We start from the raw sequence: 23299 nt of genomic DNA, 5'->3' as shown, positions 1-23299 counted from the left end.
GCACACAGTGCACAACACCGAAATGTGTCCTCCGCATTTAACCCATATGTGACATCGTGATGTAGCAAGGGGCAGCTAATTCAGCGCCCTGAGAGCAGTGCTTTGCTTAGGGTCCCTCAGCGGTGCCTTGCTGGTCGGGGATTCAAGCCAACAACCATTAAGCCACCACTGCCCACTGCCAATAACGGACCCTTTAGAAACTCCACATGTAATTTCTGTTCATTCAGATTCATAATTACCCTTCTGACAGAAAGTAGTGCCTGACTTGTAAAAATAATTCAAACCCATTAAATAAGGCGGCTGCTCCACCTCCTTCCCTAAGTGCTCTAGTCTCACTGATAAAGGGCAAGTAGGAGTAGCTGGTTTGATCAGGGCTGCTGCATAGTTTTCATTTGACCCCATTTCAGTTTAAAGCATAAAAATCAAGGTTTATCTTGATAATAAAATCAGTCATTAATAATGAGTTTCCAGCCACAGACCTGATATTCAGTAAAGATCAGTTTAACGTATTAAACACATTGTCTGACCCAGTGTGTAGGTGACGCACAACTGGAGTCAGATGAGAGAGAGTAGCTGTGGGCTTTGATGCAATTTGTTCCCTCTGAAGTCAGTCAGAGCAGGAATGGCTGACACTGGGGCTGCTCCTCACTGCCTAGTGTGGGCTGTAGCTACAGCAGGGGATCCAAACCAAGTAAGCGGGGGGGGGGGGTAAGGGCCCAGTCTGTCCTAGATGTCATCATGCACTGTAATGCTGAAAGCTGCCCTCGCTTTGTTTGGGTAGCAGGAACTTTTGGTATCACTCAGTAAGAGCTTGTCAAGACCTTTTATCTGCATCCTTATCCTGTGTGAGCTACGGCATCTATGGGCAGTGAGGTCCGGGGGGGGGGGATGGGGGGGGCTTCCTTCCTTCACGTTTGCTTCATTAATATTGTCCTAAGACGGCACCTGCAGTCTTCCCCAAACTGGTTGTGACACTGAACATCTCCTAAGTCTGTGCTTTAGGGCCATGACTTCACACAGCGCGACTGCACTTGCGTGCGTAGTTTACATCTATCTGGAGGATTGAAGGTCATGTCCACCAGGGGGCAGTGTGAGAAAACCATCTTGGTCGGTTCCTTCATTTCCAATCTCACTTGTTAGTATGAGGTTGTGGCATTAAATGTTGTACAAGGACGAGGGAGTCAAGATGGCGCTCTGAAGAACACGCTTTGAGTAGAGCTGCAAACCGACTTGTTTTGTTTACCGTGTAGTATGAACTTATGAACGTTTTACTACTGTCTGGTTTTATTTAATCATCCAGTGACTGCAATAACTATACATAGTCATGATGACAGGCTGTGAAAAAAGAAAAAAATTATGGAAGAGATTAAACAAGAGATAAAACAATAGCACCTTTTCAAATCAGCCGCAAACTGATTTTTGGCTTATTTCTAATGAATTAGGAAATATTTAAACAAACATTATACCTTCACCATTTTCTGACCACCGAGCCATTGACATCCATGTATCCATATTGTCATCGTCTATCCATCCATCCATCCATTTTCCAAACCGGAAAATCCTTACTGGGTCGCGGGGGGTCTGGAGCCTATCCCAGAAGCAATGGGCACGAAGCAGGGAACAACCCAGGATGGGGGGCCAGCCCACCGCAGGGCACACTCACACACCATTCACTCACACATGCACTCCTATGGGCAATTTAGCGACTCCAATTAGCCTCAGCATGTCTTTGGACTGTGGGGGAAACTGGAGTATCCGGAGGAAACCCCATGACGACATGGGGAGAACATGCAATCTTTGTCATCATCTACTGGATATAAAATATCTTCAAACGGGAAATTAAACAGTTCAATCTTGAAAAATAAAGAAGCTATTTTAAATACAGAATGAATAATTGACTTACACTAGAACAGACCCAATACAGAAAAAAAGTATTGCAATAATAACATGATGTAACTAAATTTGTCAGAAGGTTTAGTAGTGACTTGGCGTGAATTGGAAGAGATGAAGAAAACTAAATTATAAATCAGATTTACTGCTTTAACCTGCAAACCAGTCAACCGTCTTACTGATACAGAAAATAATGTAGGAGGTAACTTACAGAATAAATTGAATGATTATATATAAACATAAGGCAGAAGGAGCCTTTGTTAGATTGTGGCAAAAATGTGCCTTGTGCCTTGTGGCTTGAACAAGGTGAGCAGAACTCAGCCTATTTCTTTAGGCTGGAAAGTCAGCAAGTCAGGAACAACTGCATTATGCGGGAGAGGATTTATGGAAATGCTGCAGATGACATCAAGAAAATAGCCAAATTCTGCTTTACTTTAATAATTTGCATGTCATTAGTCTTGATTGAAAATTTTTGATTTCTTCTCAAACATCATGGGAATAACTGATGCGGATCGTGAACTTTGTGGCGTCCCAATTGATTTAACTGAGATGTCTGCAGCAATAAATTACTTAAAAAATAATAAATCGCCGGGAACAGACAGTCTAACCTCAGAATTTTATAAACCTTTCACTGAAAATCTTGCTCTTTTCTTACGGCAAATATAAAATGAGAGCATAATAAACTCAGTACTTCCTGCCAAATTATGCCAAAGCATAATCAATATAATTGTAAAACCTAATACAGACTTTCTTTTAGTTGATAATTGGCATCCAATATAAAGTTCTAGCTTTGATTCTAGGCAAAAGTGTTGAAAATGACTTTGAACTGTATTTGCCCTCTCCCTCTCTTTCCTTCATTCTTTTTTCTTGTCCTTTCCTTATTCTTTCTCTTCTCTTTTCTCCCGCTTTCGGCTAGTATAAAAGTATATGAATAATTTCATCATGCATTACCTGCTGCGATGGGCTGGCCCCCCATCCTGGGTTGTTCCCTGCCTCGTGTCCATTGCTTCCGGGATAGGCTCCGGACCCCCCACGACCCAGTAGGATAAGCGGTTTGGAAAATGGATGGATGGATGGATATCAGTAATTTAACCAAATTCCAATGAGATTGCGAATACAAACAGCATAAATGAGTTTCCTCAGCAGGGTGTCTGGGCTCAGCCTTAAAGAGGGTGAGGAGCTCAGACATCCGGGCTCAAAGTAGAACCGCTGCTTCTCCGCATTGAAAGGAGTCAGTTGATGGTTCTAGGATACCTCTTGGACGGCTCCCTGGGGAGGTGTTTCAGGGCATGTCCAACCGGAAGGAGGCCCGGGGGCAGACCCAGAGATTATATATAATATAATAATCTCTATATATTATTATATATAAAAATATATATATATATATATATACCCTGAGAGATTATATATTGTACTACATTATATATAGATTATATGTTATATATTAGATAAGTGGCAAAAAAAATCGATGGATGGATGGAACTGTATGAAAAATAATGCTGCTTATGAAAATAGGCAAGTAAGAATTTCAGGTTAGAATTTCATTGTACCTTGTACGCATGACACTGCTTTCTTAGAAACTTAAATTGCCATTGAATTTTGAAGATGCTGTACAAAGAAGGACACAATAGTGTTCGGAATATTTTTTTCTTGTCTGTGAAAATATACAGCTCTTCTGGACACTCATTCTTAAAAAAATCAAATGCTACTGCAATACTATCTGTACCGTAAGTAAAGAAAATATTCCGTGACAAAACGTGACCATACTGCCACCCCAATTTCTGGTGGCACTCCACGTCGCGCATGCGTCTTGTTATCCTCATGTAGGTGCACAGACGAAGCCGGAATCAAGACACAAAAAACATTTGGCGGCCAGACTGGTACCTCTCCACGCACGTACAAGCGGACGTGTTTGTGTAGACTTTTATGATGCATTTTACTCCTCCGCGGACGACCGATTGCCGCACTCCAAATTCGTCTTTAAACGCCAACATAGATTATTTTGATGAGGATTGTTGTAGTTTGCATATACATATAAATGTGTATGCATATGTGTGCAGACTTGTCCCGAATTGAAAATCTCACGCCAGCCAGTTGATCAAAGTTGGCAGCCCCGTGAACTGCCGCTCTGAATTTGTAAAACGTAGGGAAACATAAATAGACCTCGCGACTGTGGTACGTGTGCAGGGAATATCAGAATTACTACTAATAATACTTAAATAGGACACGTGCGCATGTGCAAAGTACACAGCTTGACCAGAGAAATATGAAAGTTTCCATGTACGCATACGCGGTGTAATACGCGGGTGATGCGCTTTGCGGAGAACCAGCCTAGATGCGTCCGCGTTGGGAGCGTCGCGTTTGCGCGCTGCTGGAGAGAGGTGTGTGTCCAGAGTGGATTAAAAGAAATTCATATTGTGATCTAAAGAGAAACTCACTTTTAGTGGTAATCTTTGTCGTATGATTTTATGGTTAATATGTTTGATGAATGCTGTTTGTAATTTTATTTACCTGTAATTAAGGCCATTAGTTTAACACGCGCATTATTTTGGCGCGTGTTCCCGCCGGCGTCGCGCGGGCGTCCAACATTTCCTGAGGTAATTCACATATTTGACTTTTTATATTTTATGCATCGTACAGAATAATAGAGCGCAGGCTAAAGTGCAGTTGGGTCCCCAGCGAATCTCTCAGCGCGGCGTGTCTCACAGCGCAGGGGGCAGCCGGAGCGCCGCAGACTCGGGCGGCTACATGAGTATATTGGGAATAAAATGTGTGTATTGGAGCGAGTTCTGTGTTAGTGAGTGTGTAATGAGGTGGAGCTGGAGGGTGCGATCTGGTTGGGGCATGGTAATTTCGTTAACCTGATTGCTTAATTGTTGCAGCTAGCACGCGTATATAGGACCCGGTTGTGGTTGCGTGTGTGACTGATTTGTAAGCGTGACGTGACTCTCCGTGCGCCAGTAGCTCCTTTTCCGGAAGTTGTGGCTATATCCAACGCTGCAGGTAGGGCATCAGTGGACGGGGTCGTTTGCTTGCTGTATGGGTGGTTGTAATGTGCTTTGGTATCTTTCTTACAGTTGCAAGGGCTTGGTAAATCTAGCAGCTTGCGGTTGCTTCCGCTTTTAAGGTTTTCCAACTTTTACCGCGTGTAATCTGCCAGGTATGTCTCGTCTCCTTTTACCAACGTTTGGGTAGTAGGGGCATACCTAATACTGTGTATTTGTAGTGGATCGCGACTTGGAGTGTCCCGGACCAATGTGAGCCAGACGATCAACGGGATACTAAGTCACTACAATTGCTGCTGTTTTGCCCGGATGTTATGTTTTGTTTCATGTTTTAATTGGTTTTAAGTATTAATGTGTTTTATTTATTGGATGTAAATTGGGGGGGGGGTGTCATTGGGAAGGTTTGGTGCTGGGCGGTGAGGATCCGTGTCGGGCGATACCGCGCTGCGTGGTCGCGTTGCGTTCTTTTAGCCCACCCCTTGGGTGGATGTACGTGCGGCATGTGCTGCGGGACCCCTTAGAGTGTTGTCTGACTGTACGCCTCCCATTCCCCTCCCGACAACAGCTGCCTGGTTTGGGTTTCCTCTTTTTGTCGTGTGATTGGAGTGTTTTAAACATGATTTGATTTGTATTATTTGTGCTGTAATTTTGGTTTTGTAATTTTGCTGTTTGGTTTCTTTGTGTTTTTATTTTGGAGTGTTAACAGCAGCCTAATAAAGGGAGTGTTTATGGTCTTCGAGTCTCCCCTATGGTGATCACGAATCTGTGTCCTTTTATATTGGAGTGGGTTTTGAACTCCGGTATTCTAATTCTCTGGGTGAAATTCCCAGAGTGGCGTAGTCGGCTTGTCCATTTCCGTATTCCCTCGCTACTTCCTCCCTCAGTGACGCCACAGATTTGGCGTAGTCGGCAGGATCTTCACCAGCATATGGTGGAGCCGTGATTTCCTGATCACTCCCTTGGAAGGATAGGTGAATTTTTATCTTTTGTTTTATGATTTGGTTTTGAATGTGTATGTAACCGAGAGGCAAAACAGCAGTATTTGTGTCCGTTGAGCCGGTATTTTACGTAAATTTGCTGAGTCTCGTAGTCCACCTACTTTTTATTATCATGGATGACGAAGTGCAACAGCTCCGGGATTTGGTGGGGCAGCTCCAGGCTGATATTGATCGTTTGCGCCAGGAGCGAGCAGAGGCTCCAGATCCCTTTGTCACCCAATCCGCCATCTGTTTCAGCCGAGCATCGTGTTTTTACCGACCGGTTTGCTTTTATTTCTAGGGACCGGAAGTGTCCCATGTTTGGGGGCAGGTCTGGGGTGAGCTTCGAGGAATGGGAGGACGAGGTGCAAGCGTGTATGCGGGCTCGGCATTTGTCATCTGCTGATCAAGCATTTTTTCTGTTTGACCACTTAGAGGCGGGAGCCAAGGAGGAGATTAAACATCGCTCGGCGGTTGAACGGGGTGACCCGGAAAGGATACTGGCAATATTGCGTGAGCTGTATGGGTGTTCTTATTCTCATGTATTGTTGCAGGAAGCTTTCTTTTCTAGGAAGCAACAGGATGGGGAGGGTCTGCTTGAGTTTTCATTGGCCCTAATGAGTTTGATGGGTAAGATTCAACAGGCTGCGCCACATGCGGTACCTAATGCCGAGGTAATGTTAAGAGACCAATTTATGGAGCATGTTGCTGATTGTGCACTCCGTAGAGAGTTGAAACGACTGGTTCGGTGTCAACCCTCCATGAGGTTGTTGGATGTACGGAGGGAGGCTCTTGGATGGGAACGTGAGGGTACCCCCTTTGGTGGGCGCGGTCGCAGCTTGTCCGTTCCTGCTGCCTATGGTATCTCCTATGGGTTGCAAGGTCAGTCATACTCTGCTCCTAGGGTGGTAGCCTCAAATAGTGAGTTTCTAGAATTAAAGGACCTTCTGACACAGCAACAAGAGCAGATTAATTTGCTCACTCGGTCTGTATCACTTTTGCAGGCCTCTAAGCAAGTTCGCCCTCACGGCCCTGTCATTTGTCGCCGGTGTCAGCAACCTGGTCACTTTGCACGGAATTGTGAGGGACCAAGGGTTTCTGGTCCTAGGGACCCACCCTCTTCCGGCTCGGTGTCAAGCCTTGCCCAGTCTGGTCAGCAGCCGGGAAACGAGTACCCGCCGCGTTGAGCCACAGCGCGGAGGGGGTTTCTACTGGCTCTGTAGTGGAGAATGTGGGGATGGTGTCTCAGTTAATGTCATCTTGTCCGCACATCAGCGTTAATATGGGTGGGGTGGAGGTATCCTGCTTGGTGGATACTGGATCGATGGTGTCCATGATTACGGAAAGCTGTTTTAGGAGCCATTTTGAACCATGGGGGCCTGATCGATTGAAGCTGTGTCAGTGGCTGCAGCTTCGGGCTGCCAATGGCCTGGCCATTCCGTATGTTGGGTATCTGGAAATGGATGTGACCCTTTGTGGTAGGGAGATACCAGGTTGTGGTGTATTAGTGGTCAAGGATCCGCCCGGGGGTGTAGTTCCCCAAGCACCTGGTGTTTTAGGGATGAACATCATTAGTAAGTGTTATCGCGACCTGTTTGGTCAGCATGGGCCGCTTTGGGTTGAACATCCGCCTGTGGTGCAGGCCCCGAGGTCAGTCCGGCAGGCTTTGCAGCAGTGTCATCAGGTTGATGCGATCCCTACTGAGTCCTGTAGGACTGTGCGTGTAAGGGGAGGCAGGGCATCTCGTGTCCCTGGGGGTGTCCTTGCATTTGTTCCGACTACCTGTTCTGGTCACATTGCGCACGGCTCTGTCTTGTTTGAGCCGCATGCGGCTGGGTTGCCCGGAGGGCTTTTGGCCCCTTCAGCTTTGGTTCAAGTGGACCGGGGAACTGCTTATATTCCAGTGGTTAATGTGGGTACGGAGGCAGTGGTGTTGTATCCCCGTACCATTCTGGGGAGGCTGAGTGATGTTCTTATAACCAGTTTACCTACTGGAGTTGCTGAAGTGAGGGCGGTGGCTGGTTCGGTTACCGATCAAGTTGCCCATGCTTCCATTGAAACCCGGATCCAGGAACTTGATTTGTCAGCATTGCCTAGTTCAGAGCAGGATCAGGTAAGGGCCGTCTTGCTGAAGTTTAGCTCGGTGTTTGCTGCACATGATGGGGATTTGGGTTGCAGTAACCTCATTTCCCACGAGATTCCATTATTGGATGACATTCCGGTTCGTCAGCGTTATCGGCGATTACCTCCCTCTGAGTATGAGGTAGTGAAGGCCCATATCCAACAGCTGCTTGAGGCACAGGTCATTCGGGAGAGTTGCAGTCCCTATGCATCCCCCATCGTTCTGGTTAGGAAAAAGGCTGGTAGCCCTCGGTTGTGTGTGGATTATCGGCAGCTAAATAGTAAGACCCGTAAGGATGCTTTTCCATTGCCTCGCATCGAGGAATCTTTGGATGCCCTTTCAGGTGCATGCTGGTTTTCTACCCTCGATCTAGCCAGTGGTTATAATCAAGTGCCCGTTGCGGAATCGGATAGGACCAAGACTGCCTTTTGGGCTTTTTGAGTGGAACCGAATGCCATTTGGGCTTTGTAACGCGCCTAGTACCTTTCAACGGTTGATGCAGCGAATCTTTGGGGATCAGCATTGTCAGGCATTGTTGCTCTACTTGGATGATGTGGTGGTCTTTTCCTCCTCTGTTTTACAGCATCTGGAACAGTTGGAGTTGGTACTTGGACGGCTACAGCGGGAGGGCCTTAAAGCTAAGTTGGAGAAATGTGCTTTCTTTCAGAAGGAAGTTGGTTACTTGGGTCATGTGATTTCAAGCCAGGGTGTCTCGACAGACCCTAAAAAGGTTGAGGCTGTGGCTACGTGGAAGAGGCCTTCTAATGTTTCTGAGCTCCGCTCCTTTTTGGGGTTCACTAGCTACTATCGCCGTTTTGTGGAGGGATTTGCACAGCTGGCAGCCCCTTTGCATAAGTTAGTGGCAGAGCTAGTTGGGACAAAGTCGCGAGGCGCTTCAGGTCGTTCTCTGGCTTCTGCATGGACTGCACAGTGTGAGCTTAGCTTTGAGGGCTTAAAGAGTAGATTGGTGGGGTCACCAGTGTTGGCCTATGCCGATTTTTCTTTGCCTTTTCGATTGGAAATAGATGCAAGCCATGGGGGCCTGGGTGCTGTCCTTTCTCAAGAACAGGGTGGCCTTATTCGGCCTATTGCATATGCTAGTCGGGGCTTGAGGCCCGCGGAGCGGAACATGTCGAACTACAGCTCCATGAAACTCGAGTTTCTTGCGCTGAAGTGGGCCATGACGGAGAAATTTCGTGAGTACCTGTTGGGCGCCAAGTGCATTGTGTTTACTGATAATAACCCCCTCGCCCATCTTTCTACCGCCAAGCTGGGTGCTACCGAACAGCGGTGGGCGGCTCAACTTGCGGTGTTTGATTATGAGCTGAAGTATCGGTCGGGTACTAGTAATAGAAATGCAGATGCTTTGTCTCGGCAACATCTACCGCCTAGTTCTGCCTCAGATCGTCCTGGGACGGCTGTCCCAGTTGTCGTGCAGCAGACCCCGGTACCCAGTAATTGCATCTTTGCGTCACAGGCGGTTGTTTCGGTCTTTCCGCAGTGTTCTTCGGTCGATTTGCGAGTTCAGCAAGAAGCTGACCCTGATATTTGTAGCATCCTGACCTTTTGGAATAGGAGGGAGCGTCCTACTGCTGTGGAACGGGGTCAGCTATCATCTTCAGCCTTGTTGTTGTTACGTCAGTGGGACCGTCTGGTGGAAAAGGATGGGGTGCTGTATCGGAGGATTCTCTGTCCTGATGGGGGTGAAGAGGTGTTCCAGCTGGTCTTGCCCAGGTCCTTGCAGGTGGTGGTGCTGAAACAGCTTCATCAAGATCATGGTCATCAAGGTATCGAGAGAACGAGTCAGCTAGTGCGGCAGCGGTGTTATTGGCCAGGAATGGCATCTGATATTACACGCTGGTGCCAGGAGTGTGAACGCTGCCAGGTCAGTAAAGACTCTCAGCCTGTTCCCCACAGCTACATGGGACACTTATTGGCCTCACGACCCAATGATATCGTAGCCTTGGATTTCACCATTTTGGAGCCAGCACGTAATGGGGTGGAGAATGTGTTGGTGATGACTGATGTCTTCAGTAAGTATACTTTGGCTATACCAACATGGGACCAACGCGCCTCAACAGTGGCGCATGTTTTGGTGACCGAGTGGTTTTACAAATTGGGAGTTCCGGGTCGTATTCATTCCGACCAGGGCCGTAATTTTGAGAGTGCGTTGATGCATCAACTCTGCATTTTGTATGGTGTTGGTAAGTCACGTACTACCCCTTATCATCCAGCGGGTAACGGTCAGTGTGAGCGTTTCAATCGTACTTTGCACAATCTTTTGCGGACACTCCCTGCGTCCCAGAAGAGGGATTGGTCAGCATGCTTACCCCAGGTGACATTTAGTTACAATACTACACCGCATCAATCTACTGGTGAGACACCATACTTTCTTATGTTTGGACAAGATCCCAAACTGCCTGTGGATTTTTTGTTGGGCAGGGTTCAAGAACCAGTGCCTGGTACAGTGAACGACTGGATAGTGGAGCATCAAACCCGACTTCAGTTAGCGTTTGAGGGTGCCAGGGAGCGTCTTGCTATGGCCGCAGGGCGGCGTAAGGAGCGCCATGATTACCGGGTGAAGGCTGCACCGTTACAGGAGAACCAGTTAGTGTATGTACGTGATCTTGGAGTCCGGGGCCGACATAAAATCCAAGACCTCTGGAGTTCAGTGGTGCATAAGGTATTGAAAACCCCTAGGTTGGGGGGTGTGGTTTATACTGTCGCACCAGTTGATGCTCTAGAGAAGGTCAAGCATGTTCATCGGACCATGCTTAAGCCCTGTGTTGGTTGTGAAGTCGAAGGTGATCCTCAGCCTTTTCCAGCTGAAGAGGTGGCTACCTCCGAGGACTCGTTTGAGCAGGAGCTCTGGGTTCGGATCCCTGCAGTGGAGGGGAATACGGTGTCATCTGCCCCTGGGGCTGCCTGTACAGGTCTTTCCCAGTGCCCCCAGTCGTTAGCTGCAGCGTTGCCTCCAGACATGCCAATTCACTCTGGGGTAGGCGGGGAGGAATATGCCTCTTGGCATACGGGTACTCCTTCAAGACCCTCTGTAGTCACCACTCAAGTGATGGAACAGCCAAGTACCAGTGGGGTAGGGATACGAAGAACCGCCAGGACCACTGCAGGCCGACATACTAATCTTTATCATCTTCCTAGGTCGGTAGGGGGCGTGGCCGTAGGGGCTGTGAGTTCTTCCGGACCTGTGTCTCATGCAGTAGGGGCTATGTTTAGACCTTGGCAGTAACCCTGGGTTTGGTTTTAGCTGTCCATCGTCGGGACGACGATGCAAAATCCTGGGGTAGATTGTAATGAGGTGGAGCTGGAGGGTGCGATCTGGTTGGGGCATGGTACTTTCGTTAACCTGATTGCTTAATTGTTGCAGCTAGCACGCGTATATAGGACCCGGTTGTGGTTGCGTGTGTGACTGATTTGTAAGCGTGACGTGACTCTCCGTGCGCCAGTATCTCCTTTTCCGGAAGTTGTGGCTATATCCAACGCTGCAGGTAGGGCATCAGTGGACGGGGTCGTTTGCTTGCTGAATGGGTGGTTGTAATGTGCTTTGGTATCTTTCTTACAGTTGCAAGGGCTTGGTAAATCTAGCAGCTTGCGGTTGCTTCCGCTTTTAAGGTTTTCCAACTTTTACCGCGTGTAATCTGCCAGGTATGTCTCGTCTCCTTTTACCAACGTTTGGGTAGTAGGGGCATACCTAATACTGTGTATTTGTAGTGGATCGCGACTTGGAGTGTCCCGGACCGATGTGAGCCAGACGATCAACGGGATACTAAGTCACTACAATTGCTGCTGTTTTGCCCGGATGTTTTATGTTTTGTTTCATGTTTTAATTGGTTTTAAGTATTAATGTGTTTTATTTATTGGATGTAAATTGGGGGGGGGGGTGTCGTTGGGAAGGTTTGGTGCTGGGCGGTGAGGATCCGTGTCGGGCGATACCGCGCTGCGTGGTTGCGTTCTTTTAGCCCACCCCTTGGGTGGATGTACGTGCGGCATGTGCTGCGGGACCCCTTAGAGTGTTGTCTGACTGTACGCCTCCCATTCCCCTCCCGACAACAGCTGCCTGGTTTGGGTTTCCTCTTTTTGTCGTGTGATTGGAGTGTTTTAAACATGATTTGATTTGTATTATTTGTGCTGTGATTTTGGTTTTGTAATTTGCTGTTTGGTTTCTTTGTGTTTTTATTTTGGAGTGTTAACAGCAGCCTAATAAAGGGAGTGTTTATGGTCTTCGAGTCTCCCCTATGGTGATCACGAATCTGTGTCCTTTTATATTGGAGTGGGTTTTGAACTCCGGTATTCTAATTCTCTGGGTGAAATTCCCAGAGTGGCGTAGTCGGCTTGTCCATTTCCGTATTCCCTTGCTACTTCCTCCCTCAGTAACGCCACAAGTGTGTGAGGTGTGACAGTGATAATGATGGAGATGCTGGGCTTCATCATGGGATTAATCGCTCTTCCTCTTGCCTACAGACTCCTGCCAGCTGACGCTGGATCCCAACACAGCAAACAGCCGCCTGTCTCTGTCAGATGGGAACAGGAAGGCGACATGGGGGGCAGAGCAGCCATATCCTGATCATCTAGAGAGATTTGACTGCTGGCGCCAAGTTCTGTGCAGAGAGAGTCTGACTGGTCGCTGTTACTGGGAGGCTGAGTGGAGTGCAGATGGAGCCTGGATAGGAGTGACTTATAAAGGAATCGGGAGGAAAGGAGGGAGGGCTGACTGTGGGCTTGGATTCAATGACAAGTCATGGATGCTGAGCTGCTCTCCTGACAGTTACTCTGTCTGGCACAATAATAACCAGACTGTCATACCCATAAAGCCCTCAGGCTCCCGCAGAGTAGGAGTGTATCTGGACTGGGCGGCTGGTACTCTGTCCTTCTACAGAGTCTCCTCTGATGGACTGACCCTCCTGTACAGCTTCACCTCCTCATTCACTGAACGACTCTGTCCAGGGTTTTGTGTTTATCCAAACTCCCCCGTGTCGCTGTGCATGCTGGGATAGCTCACTGTGTGCTGGAGCAATCATTTTTACCTTATCAGAGTGTCACATGTCGCTGCTTCTCCACGGCAAAAAGGTAAAATCTCTGCTTTATAACCAGTATAACCCTTTTTACTCTGTCTGACGTGTGACGTATGTTAAAAAAAACAAGTAATTTGGTTCTGTAAGCTGAACAAACATACAATATGACTTATGTTCTATGTTGTCTGTAAATGCACCAAAACTGCCAAATTAAATTCATAGTACATGCAGTTGTACCAATAGAGTGAATTCTGATTCTGAATAAAATAAAATGTAATGAAATCTAAGCCTGATGAGTGGGGGGAGCTTTTCCCCTCCCCTCTATATGTATATTTTATATTTCTGTCTATATATTGTATGTGCTACCTGTACACTGACAATAAAGGCTTCCTATTCTATCCCATTAATGTCCCAGTTCCGCGCTGCCCAGAACGTAACTGAGTAACAGACTTAATCCGCGCTCTCTGCTCACTGAGCGCAGCAGCCTGATATCGCAGCGGCGACGCTTTGGCCAGCAGGGGGTGGCAGACGGCAGACAGTTTATTAACTCAAAACCTACAGCGGTCCTGAGGTAACTTAGTAAAGATAATAATATAATCAAATTAATCATATATTAACTAAGTAAACATAAAATCTTAAGTCACGTTAGTACAACAACAACAGAAAGGCACCTGATCATCAGTGAAGTAGTGTAGGTGATTACCAATTACCAGAAAAAACACATAAGTCTTGTTTCATTAGGAATCCTGAGATATATACAGTACTGTGCAAAAGTCTTAGGCAGTCATAGGAAATGTTTAAAACTATTTATCTGGGTAGTAAATGTATATTTTCTCAGTATGAAAAAGAAAATTTAATATTAGAACGTGCAAATTATGAGTAAAACAAAAAAACTAAAAGGAATTTCTTATGTTCTCCAAAAAGTTACTGAAATCTTGTTGGATGGTTAGATGAACACCAATATGGTTCCTAAACCTCTCCTCAGGTTCACCTCGGCCATTTCATGTATTTGTTAAATTTCACCACCAGCTCACTTAATTAATTAATGAAACTAGTTTTAAAAAGTCACTGAGGCATTGATTAGCTATATGAGGTGAGCTAGTGGTCATGTCAAAAAATACATGAGTATATTGAAAATACTGCCAATACTGGGATGACTTTAGGAGAGATTTTGAAACGGTTAAGGGCAAACAGTTTGACAGACATAATATCATAGGTTTAAATCAACATGGAGATCATTTTGCACAGTACTGTGTGTATATATATATATATATATATATATATATATATATATTAGTTCTTTTTTTATTCTACAGAGTTTAGGAATAAGATTCTCAGCCACAATATAACCCACAATACACTCACAGTGGCACTGCAGTAATACAGATATACCCCTGAACACAATGGGATGGTGGATTCTTACTCCCTCTAGTGACGAGTTCCACATTCTGTGCTGCTGCTGGCGGCGTGTTTGTTTCTCTCCCCCCTGTCTAATTTAGACGTGGTGCACTTGTTCCCCTGGGGGTGGGTGTATAAGGTGGGTCCCCGGCTAAGGGGGGAGGAATCGATCCTGTGGCAGCCACCACGCCGGCTTCGGCTCTGCATCAGTGTTTCATTCTCCTTTTCTGTTCTGTTCTCTCCTGTTTGTGCTCTTTGTTAATAAATCACCCCTGACAATCCAACCATCCCGGGTCTGAATCCGTTTATGCTGCGTCTGACAGCAGCCGGAACAAAACACTTACAGAGACTGAAATGCATGAGGGTTTACAGCCTATATGCACAAGCATTTCTCTCACACTTACAGATGGTGACACACATGCAAACAGGGAAATTTATCCCTCTGGTGACACAAACACAGACATTTTTGTCTCCCAAAGCATACAAATTATCACAGTTGTGTCCAGTTACTGTGACACACGTGTGACACGCATGTAAACTGTCCTTTCATAGTCACAGGACTGACTATCACTGTCATTCCTCTGGGCAAACCCCTAATCCTAACTAAGGTAACCGTATCTTTCATCCAGCTCTAACCTGAACCATAAGTAACCAAACAAAATATAAGACTTTTGGCTAAATTCATTGTTTGATTGCATTCATAGATTTTTGTAAAATTGAAGGTTATTTTGTGGAGAGCTGAAAAATGTTCCCACACGCTAAAAAGTAACCAGTTTTGACACATTGTTGGGATGTTTGTTCCTCACAAATGCGGTAAATACAAACCCCTACACACACACATTCACATACACACTCTGAAACTCCACATATATCATTCCATTCACCCTATTCATGTACACCATCGCAGTGGCCGGCGTCCAGGCAGGATGTTCACCAGACTGAGGAAATCCCTAATTTCCATTTTAAAACTAAAGGCAAGTAAACTGCTGATTCTATTTCCACCTGCACTCCTCGGTATTCTAACATTTTTGGTGCAAAACTGATATCTTTCTTTTTTCTACATGTCTCCACCAGGCTGTTGTAAGATCATCCCTGGGTGCATCAAACTTGTGGACCACTGCCTGCAAGGGAGCGGAAATTGACTGGAACCCTGTCATAAGCAAAGTTTGAGCCTCATAAATTTGTTTAGAATCAATGTTTCTAATTAAATAGTTTAATTTCTGTATTTTACTTGTATACCACATACATAAAGCACAATGAGCGCTTAAAATTTCAATTCACAGGGTAAAACGTCAAATAAAGTGTTTTAACAGAATATTTCATGTAATTTCAAGGTCACAGCAAAGTTGCCCTGCAGCCTCATCGGCAAAGAGCAGGAAACTGATGATGTTTCAATGATCCGTGTGTTGGCCAGTGAAACTGACAATGTACTGTATATTGGGAAATTTTAAAATTTATTATAAACACAGTACTGTATATTAATCTGCAAAACAGTCTGAAACTTAACTGAGATACAGAGGTTATACACTGATCAGCCATAACATCATAATAGGTGAAGTGAATAACATTGATCATTTGGTTACAGTGCAATCTGGCTGTGGGGGGGTTATATTAGGCAGGAGGTGAACGTTTTGTCCTTGAAGCTGATGTGTTGGAAGCAGAAACAATGTGCAAGTGTAAAGATGGGAGTGACTTTGACATGGGCCATTTGGTGATGGCTAGAGAGCTGGATCATAGTGTCTCCAAACCCTCAGCTCTTGTGAGATGGTCCTGCAGTGGTCAGCAGGTTCATGGTGGGGCCCAGGCTCACTTTTGTGCCAAAATAGCCTTGACTCGTCAGGGCGTGGATTCCGCTAGACCTCTGAAGGTTTGCTGTACTATCTGGCATGTAATGAGCCTCCGTTACCCGTTCACATATTTTCCTTCAGTTTTGGAGATGATATGAGTCATCTAGCCATCACAACTACGCCCTTGTCACTCAAATCTTTAGACTTGCCCATTTTTCTGCATCCCAGTATATCCTACACATTGTTTATTTGCTGCCTAATAGGTCCCACCCACTACTAGGTGCAGTGGTGCTACATGGTGGTGCAGTGGTTAGCACTGCTGCCTCACACCTCTGGGACCCGGGTTCGAGTCTCCGCCTGGGTCACATGTGTGTGGAGTTTGCATGTTCTCCCCATGTTGTCGTGGGGTTTCCTCCGGGTACTCCGGTTTCCCCCCACAGTCCAAAAACATGCTGAGGCTAATTGGCGTCGCTAAATTGCCCATAGGTGTGCATGTGTGAGTGGATGGTGTGTGAGTGTGCCCTGCGATGGGCTGGCCCCCCATCCTGGGTTGTTCCCTGCCTCGTGCCCATTGCTTCCGGGATAGGCTCCGTACCCCCCGCGACCCAATAGGATAAGCGGTTTGGAAAATGGATGGATGGATGGATATCAGTAATTTAACCAAATTCCAAAATAATAAATGTGGACTGGAAATAATGGAGGCTATTGCTTGTGAGGAGTGAATTGAACTTAATTTTGAACAATGTTTCAAATTGCTACATACCTAAAATGTTTGTGGTTTCTTGTAGAAAGAACAGAAGCACTTGAGGTTTGCCTCCAGGACATCACACCTCCATTAAAGCACCTTTACAAAGTAAGTAATTTCCTTGAAATATCATTAAAAAAAAAAAAAAACTTTCTGGACAGCTCTAAGACTGGGTTTCCGTGGGACATTATAGGAATTAGGAGTAATTAAACCAATTTAGTGAAAATTATGCTCTTACATAGCATTAAAAATGGTTTAATTGACAAATAAGGCCTTAAATGGCTTTAAAAAGCATTACATTTTATTGTCATGTGCACTAAACATTTAATATACACACAGGACCATTTGGCTAAGTTCTCCAGCCTGTGATTGGCTGGTTTGTGATGCATTTATAATGCTTGTGGGTATCACTGTGCTCTCAAAATGGAGTCACAAATATACCAGTGTAACATATACAGTGTTAAGGGGGAATTTGCTTCTTGGTTAATTAGTGACAATTGCAAATGTTTTGTGTTGATTCTTCAGCTTCATATTCAGATTCGCAGATTCATCAATTCTACAGAAGGGGAAGTAAAGTTTGTGCTATTTAAAAGCCAGACATGTTAAATTACTGCAGGACACATTAACATGTCCACAGTGCCTGTTGTATGAGACCATCATGATTATTAAAAATATACACTGTGTTTCAAAAGGACCTGTGGGAGTAAAACTGAGAGTTACCAACACACACCTTGCTTATACCTCTATACCACTGTGAGTCCACACAAGTTAATGTAAAGAAACATCAGCTAGTTTCGGGGAGCACATTTTGACATGGCCATGATTCCATTTTTAGTGAATACTTTATGTATAGAACATAATATGGACTTTCTGACACCTACAGAAACCCTGTAAGAACAAGCAAAAGTCTATATAAACTTTCACCAGCTGTTTCATTTTTTTATCTAATTTTTATCTCATACATCTTACTGACTGATCTGAATGTTAATACATTTTGATGTACAAGTTGTAGTAATTGCATGTTTGAACAACCTCTGTCCTCCTAATATTTTTCCTTCTTTACCGTTATAGGCAGGAGAAAGAGTGAGGTGGAGGTAACAACACATAGATGGGTCAAGTAAGCAGCAGGAGCAAGGAGCAGAAGAGGAAATAGGAAAGAAGAAGGGAGAGGAAAAGAGAGAGAGAGGAGAGAAGACAGATGAGGAGGAAAAAGCAGTGGAAGAAGGAAGCAACAAACGTAAAGGAGGAAGAGGCTATGAAGACGGAACTTATAGCCCAGCGAAGGCTTTCCAAGCCCAAGGGGGCAAGCGGCCGGTAAAAGGAAGGAAGCAACAAATGTAAAGGAGGAAGAGGCTGTGAAGACGGAGCTTATAGCCCAGCGAAGGCTTTCCAAGCCCAAGGGGGCAAGTGGCCGGTAAAAGGAAGGAAGCAACAAACGTAAAGGAGGAAGAGGCTGTGAAGACGGAGCTTATAGCCCAGCGAAGGCTTTCCAAGCGCAAGGGGACAAGCGGCCGGTAAAAGGAAGGAAGCAACAAACGTAAAGGAGGAAGAGGCTGTGAAGACGGAGCTTATAGCCCGGCGAAGGCTTTCCAAGCCCAAGGGAGCAAGCGGCAGGTAAAAGGAAGGAAGCAACAAACGTAAAGGAGGAAGAGGCTGTGAAGACGGAGCTTATAGCCCAGCGAAGGCTTTCCAAGCCCAAGGGGGCAAGCGGCCGGTAAAAGGAAGGAAGCTTTTCTCATTGTAATTCATTCATGCATGATAATAAAACGATACGTTTATCATATTGGTTTGTGATTTATTATGCTTTATTTTTTACATAAACATTTCAGCGCACAATTAAAATGAAGTGGTGATATAAGGATATTTTAAGTGCTTAAAAACTTAAAACAGTCTTAAATAACCACCTTAATTAATAAACATTGATGGGTGAAATAATGAATTTTTAAGGTTTACGGACCCTTGTAATAATATTAAACTATCCCTTTATTAGAATTAAGGGGAGATTTAAGTAATTTTAAGTAGTAAAGGAACCTTACAATACTCTTAAACTGCCCCTTAATTAATCAGAATTAAAGGGCAATGTTATGTTATTACAAACCTTGAAACAATCTTAAATTGCCCCTTAATTCATAAAAAAACACTAAAATAATATAACTCCCCAGAGAGCACACGTGGATTGGTACTATGTCTCCGCGATGCTTGAAAATCCATCGGCAAACATCTGTGTTGCAGAAACATCGCTACCGAACATTTGATTCCATATTCCCCCGATGTCTGCGCCATGTATTAGAACAGCGACGCTGTTAATGTGATCACTACCTTTAGCCCACTGTTATTTACCTTGATTATGTTATTATACTGGGCAGGTCAGGCCGGGGGAGCAGGCGCTGATGTAGTGCGTTGCCGCACCAACCACAAGTCCAAACTGCTGGCGATCCCGACCGGCGACCCCCCAGGCAGACACACGGTCCAGTCCCACCTTTATTATAATTACTTTTATATGCAGTAATTGGTAACTAGTAATTTTCAGTAACTTGCACAAGGTTGCTGACTAGTAACGTTACCTGTTGGCTGAATCCGAAATAGCTGTAGTGCAACGATGCTGGATTGTTACAGGGACTGTGGTAAAAGCAAATGCAGATCCCTCTATTCTGATTGGGTTAAAAATCAAATGTTTTACCTCAGATTTCATCCATTTGGTGATGTGCTCTTTATAATATGCCATGTTTTCCTAAAAGCAGATTTTCTAAAAAGAATGGCAAAATAGAGCAGCGCACTGAATTGTAATGCCTGTATTTTGAAACGTATCGTGTTGTCAGACTCTCCGATACACAGCTCTATGGTCCATACAGAGGAGATGAGGAACATGCAGTCTGCTAAGTCACGAAGTTACCTTTTGTTAGGTGGCCACGTTTACATGCCTTAACGCAATTAAGATGTTTTCATGTTAACAGATTAATCGGGGACCTCGTTTATAAAGGCTTCGTGTGACTGAAAAAGACGAGAAGCATTCATATATACATTTATAGGAAGATTTTGGGATTTACAAAGAAAAACGTTTTGTGAAAAAGACTTTTGTGAATGAGGTTGAAAGAGATGCTGTTTCGATCCTGTAGAGGGCACTGTGTATGCTAAATCGAAGGCTCCAGGAATGTTTTCGGCATTTATAATCATAACAAATGATTAAGCTGTAGCACATATTTTTATTTGAAATTTGAGTTACACATTTGTTCTCCAAACTTCTACATTTTTAACCTTTGGCCACAAGATCTTCTTCTTCCTGCCAGGATCTTTCCTTTCCTTTGATCCTCGGTTGTTGGAATCTGCTCTGCTGCTTGGAAGTTCCCCGGGGATTTAGTGTTGGGGGGTTCTGGTGGAATGTGACCATCGGCAGCCATGGGCTGGATAGCGCTTGTGGTGCTCAGCCTGGCTCTGTGCCCTTCTTCTTTCATCTACCCGGGCAGTGCCAGGTTGCCTGTGGTCGTCCCCGAGACACTTTGTCTTCCCTTGGTGTCCTCTCAAGCCTCTGAGATAAGCACAATTTAAGCTCTTCACTCAGGAAGATCTTTAAAAGTTTAAACATGAATAGGTTCTAAAAATGCAGGTCTTTTGGCTCAACACAAGTGATCAACTAGCTACTGTCTCTAATGACCATTCATTAAAATGTATGAATAATGAAGCTTCCTCCTTGTGTATAAATAATTTGCACATATGACGTTATCATTAATATAGTATTTCTTGTATTTTCAAAGTACAAAAATACTGAACAAAGTCTTAAAAAATAATAATTTAAAAAATTTTTATGAACAAGTCAAATATGAATTATAAAATACAATTTTCCAGTTAAAATACTTTTTTTGAATACATGCCTCAGAAATTGCACATCCCTGATTGTGTGTTACCTTCATGCTGCCTTGAAACTTTTGTTTTCTTTACTGTAGCCCTCTTTTAAGACACCCTGTCAATGTTAACTTTCATCCTCTGCAAGTATTAGAATGTATTATACATTGTGCAGTTAAAAAATGATAAAAAAAACTGAAAATGCACAAATATGGCAGCGTGAGACAATTGCACAGGTTTACAAGAGGCAGAGATTGTTCAAATAGTTCTGAGTAACATTGACGTAGGATTAAGGGAAACACAGACAGCTGCAACTGAAAACACTACAATGTACAGCAAACAGTCAGCATTTGTTTTATCATTTTAAATGAATGACATTATATATAAAAAATATTAATTCTGTCCAAGGTTAGAGGTGTGCGTATGGACGAGTCAATATAGGCCACAACATGTGTGCCCCCACATATAATAGGTATATAAAGACCCCCGTCTAAATGTGCCACATGCGGCATCATTGCGGCATACAGTATTTACCTTTGTTTGAGGACGGTGTGTGTGGCCAAATATGAAGAGAGGGAGTATTTAGAGATCACAGTGATTATTTTCCCAGTGATGATTTGGCCCTGGAACATACCAACAGGAACCGACAGATCAGGGATCCCAGCCCATTCTCAGTTCCATTAAACCTTAGGCTGTGGCTGGTTTTAACCGACTATCAACACAGTGTTTTAATTTTCTCTAGTGTGGATGTTTGGGCCAACATTACAGTGCAATTTGTAACATTTGTCCGGCTCCTAATGCTGTCTGCGCTCTTGTTTGCACGCAAACACATTGTAAATAGTACTAGAACTACTGAGCTTTGTAATTTCTGGTGGGCTGGGCTGGTGGCTCCCTGTCCGGTGTCCTCTGGTGGGGCCCCTCATGTGGGGGGGCTGTTGTCCTGGTGCTGAAATATATGGAATTGAAATACTGTCCATCTCTTTACAAAAGCAGCTTCAATCTCTGATGGTAGAACTACTAAGCCTGCGCAAATCTGCGTAAATTTACTAGAACTACTTAGCCTACGCAGATTTGCGCAGGCGTTCAGCTCCATTGTCCTCCTGCTTTTGTTGTGCAAACACACTAACTACCTGTGAACTCTGGCACATTTGCATTTATTTACTCAGACTCCTAACTCAAATCCATGGCAGCCCAGACCTATGTGTGTGACATGGAAACCTTCACAAAAGCCTGCCATATCTATACAAAATATCCCACACACTGACTAACCTGCAAATATGTAAGACACACAGTCACAAAATATATGGAAACACAAGTGTTTTATTTATAAAAAAAATAGAGTGAAAATAGAATGAAAAGTTGCTAATAGAATGAAATGAATAGAATGAAAATATACTAACACATCAGTCTCGAAAGTATGTTTGTACACAAATGTCATAAGCTGAGTGTAGTCATGGTCCATGGTTGATAACATGCTCATACACGTACAGAATGAAATAATGTCATTTCATTTTGATTGGCCATCACTGAATTATAAAACCAAAAGTGAGTTTTGTTTTTCTGTCATCTCTCCAGCTTTAAATGTTCTCGCCTCTGGCTGTTCATGTAAAAAATTGTGAAAAAAAAAAGTAAAAAAAAAAATATTCAGTCCCTCAGTTCCAGGTTCATCTCTTCATCATCTTTCTGCCTCTTGTCTCAGTGGTTACTCTCCCACACAGCGTTTGCAGACCCAGTGACTATCGTCCCTGCATTTGGCGCAGGTGAACTTGTGACACTTTACGCAGGCAAACCAGCTGCGGTTTCTGTTGCAGCTCTCTTGTACCTGGCACTGAGTTGTCTGTACAGGTCCTGTCACAGCAGCAACAAACGCTGCAGCAGCCTTCCTCTCTGTCTCCATTGCCTTTTGCTGCATGAAACGGCAACGCAGTTCCTTGGCTAGAAGACTCAGGAACAATCTTCTTTTGCCTTTCCACCCTGTACATGCCTTGTACAGAACGTAGGCATTCACTGCCGCCAGGTCAAGCATGTTATAAAATACAGCTACTGGCCACCTGCGTGTTGCTGCTCTTACTGAATACATGCGCGACGATGGAGGAAGTTCACGGCGAACTTTATTCACTGTGCCCAGTAGAGTCGTGTTGCGCTGAAGCAGTCTGTCTGACAGTGACAGTGAGGTAAAGAAACTGTCCGTTGTGACATTTCTCCCGTCGTCCAGAAATGGCTCCATCAGCCTCATGACCACGTTCTCTGCCAGCCTGTCCCCCTTCTGACGACTGGGGTCCTTTCCCAAGTAAGGGGACACGTTGCGGACGTATTTGGTCTCCCAATCCATCGTCATCCAGAACTTGATCCCAAATTTGTCCGGGTGGGACGCGATATACTGTGTGAATGGACAACGAACCTTGGTTGGGAACAGCTGTTCGTGTATGAACACATGATCTCCTGGCGTGAAACTCTCTGCACAGTTCTTAGTGAAGCGTGTCCAGATGTCAGAGATCACAGCAA

At 44.7% G+C, this 23299-nt stretch overlaps 1 protein-coding gene and 1 long non-coding RNA gene across 12 annotated transcripts in view; one reads left to right on the top strand and one right to left on the bottom strand.

Moving 5' to 3' along the window:
• Nucleotides 1-23299, bottom strand: part of LOC125724089 (uncharacterized) — a 273241-nt gene that overhangs the window by 40052 nt on the left and 209890 nt on the right. The window lies entirely within an intron of this gene.
• Nucleotides 1-23299, top strand: part of LOC125724044 (tripartite motif-containing protein 16-like) — a 110994-nt gene that overhangs the window by 12330 nt on the left and 75365 nt on the right. The window contains exons 6-9 of one of the 10 annotated variants that reach the window (XR_007387121.1): nt 12474-13079; nt 15497-15586; nt 15757-17062; nt 18026-18736. The exons of 4 other annotated variants lie outside the window; for them this stretch is intronic. Coding sequence is in view for 1 of the 6 variants with exons in the window: in XM_049000972.1 (XP_048856929.1) it covers nt 12474-12927 (454 nt within the window). In the remaining 5 variants the exon portion in view is untranslated. Of the gene's footprint in view, nt 1-12473; nt 13080-13439; nt 13568-15496; nt 17063-18025; nt 18737-23299 lie in introns of those variants that run through there. 5 more of the 10 variants (XR_007387122.1, XR_007387123.1, XR_007387120.1 and 2 more) reach the window with 5 other exon arrangements.

The sequence above is a fragment of the Brienomyrus brachyistius genome, unplaced genomic scaffold (assembly GCF_023856365.1).
Source record: "Brienomyrus brachyistius isolate T26 unplaced genomic scaffold, BBRACH_0.4 scaffold54, whole genome shotgun sequence".
NCBI lineage: Eukaryota > Metazoa > Chordata > Actinopteri > Osteoglossiformes > Mormyridae > Brienomyrus > Brienomyrus brachyistius.
Note: the sequence above shows the minus strand (reverse complement) of the source record. Positions and strands in the feature narration are given on the sequence as shown.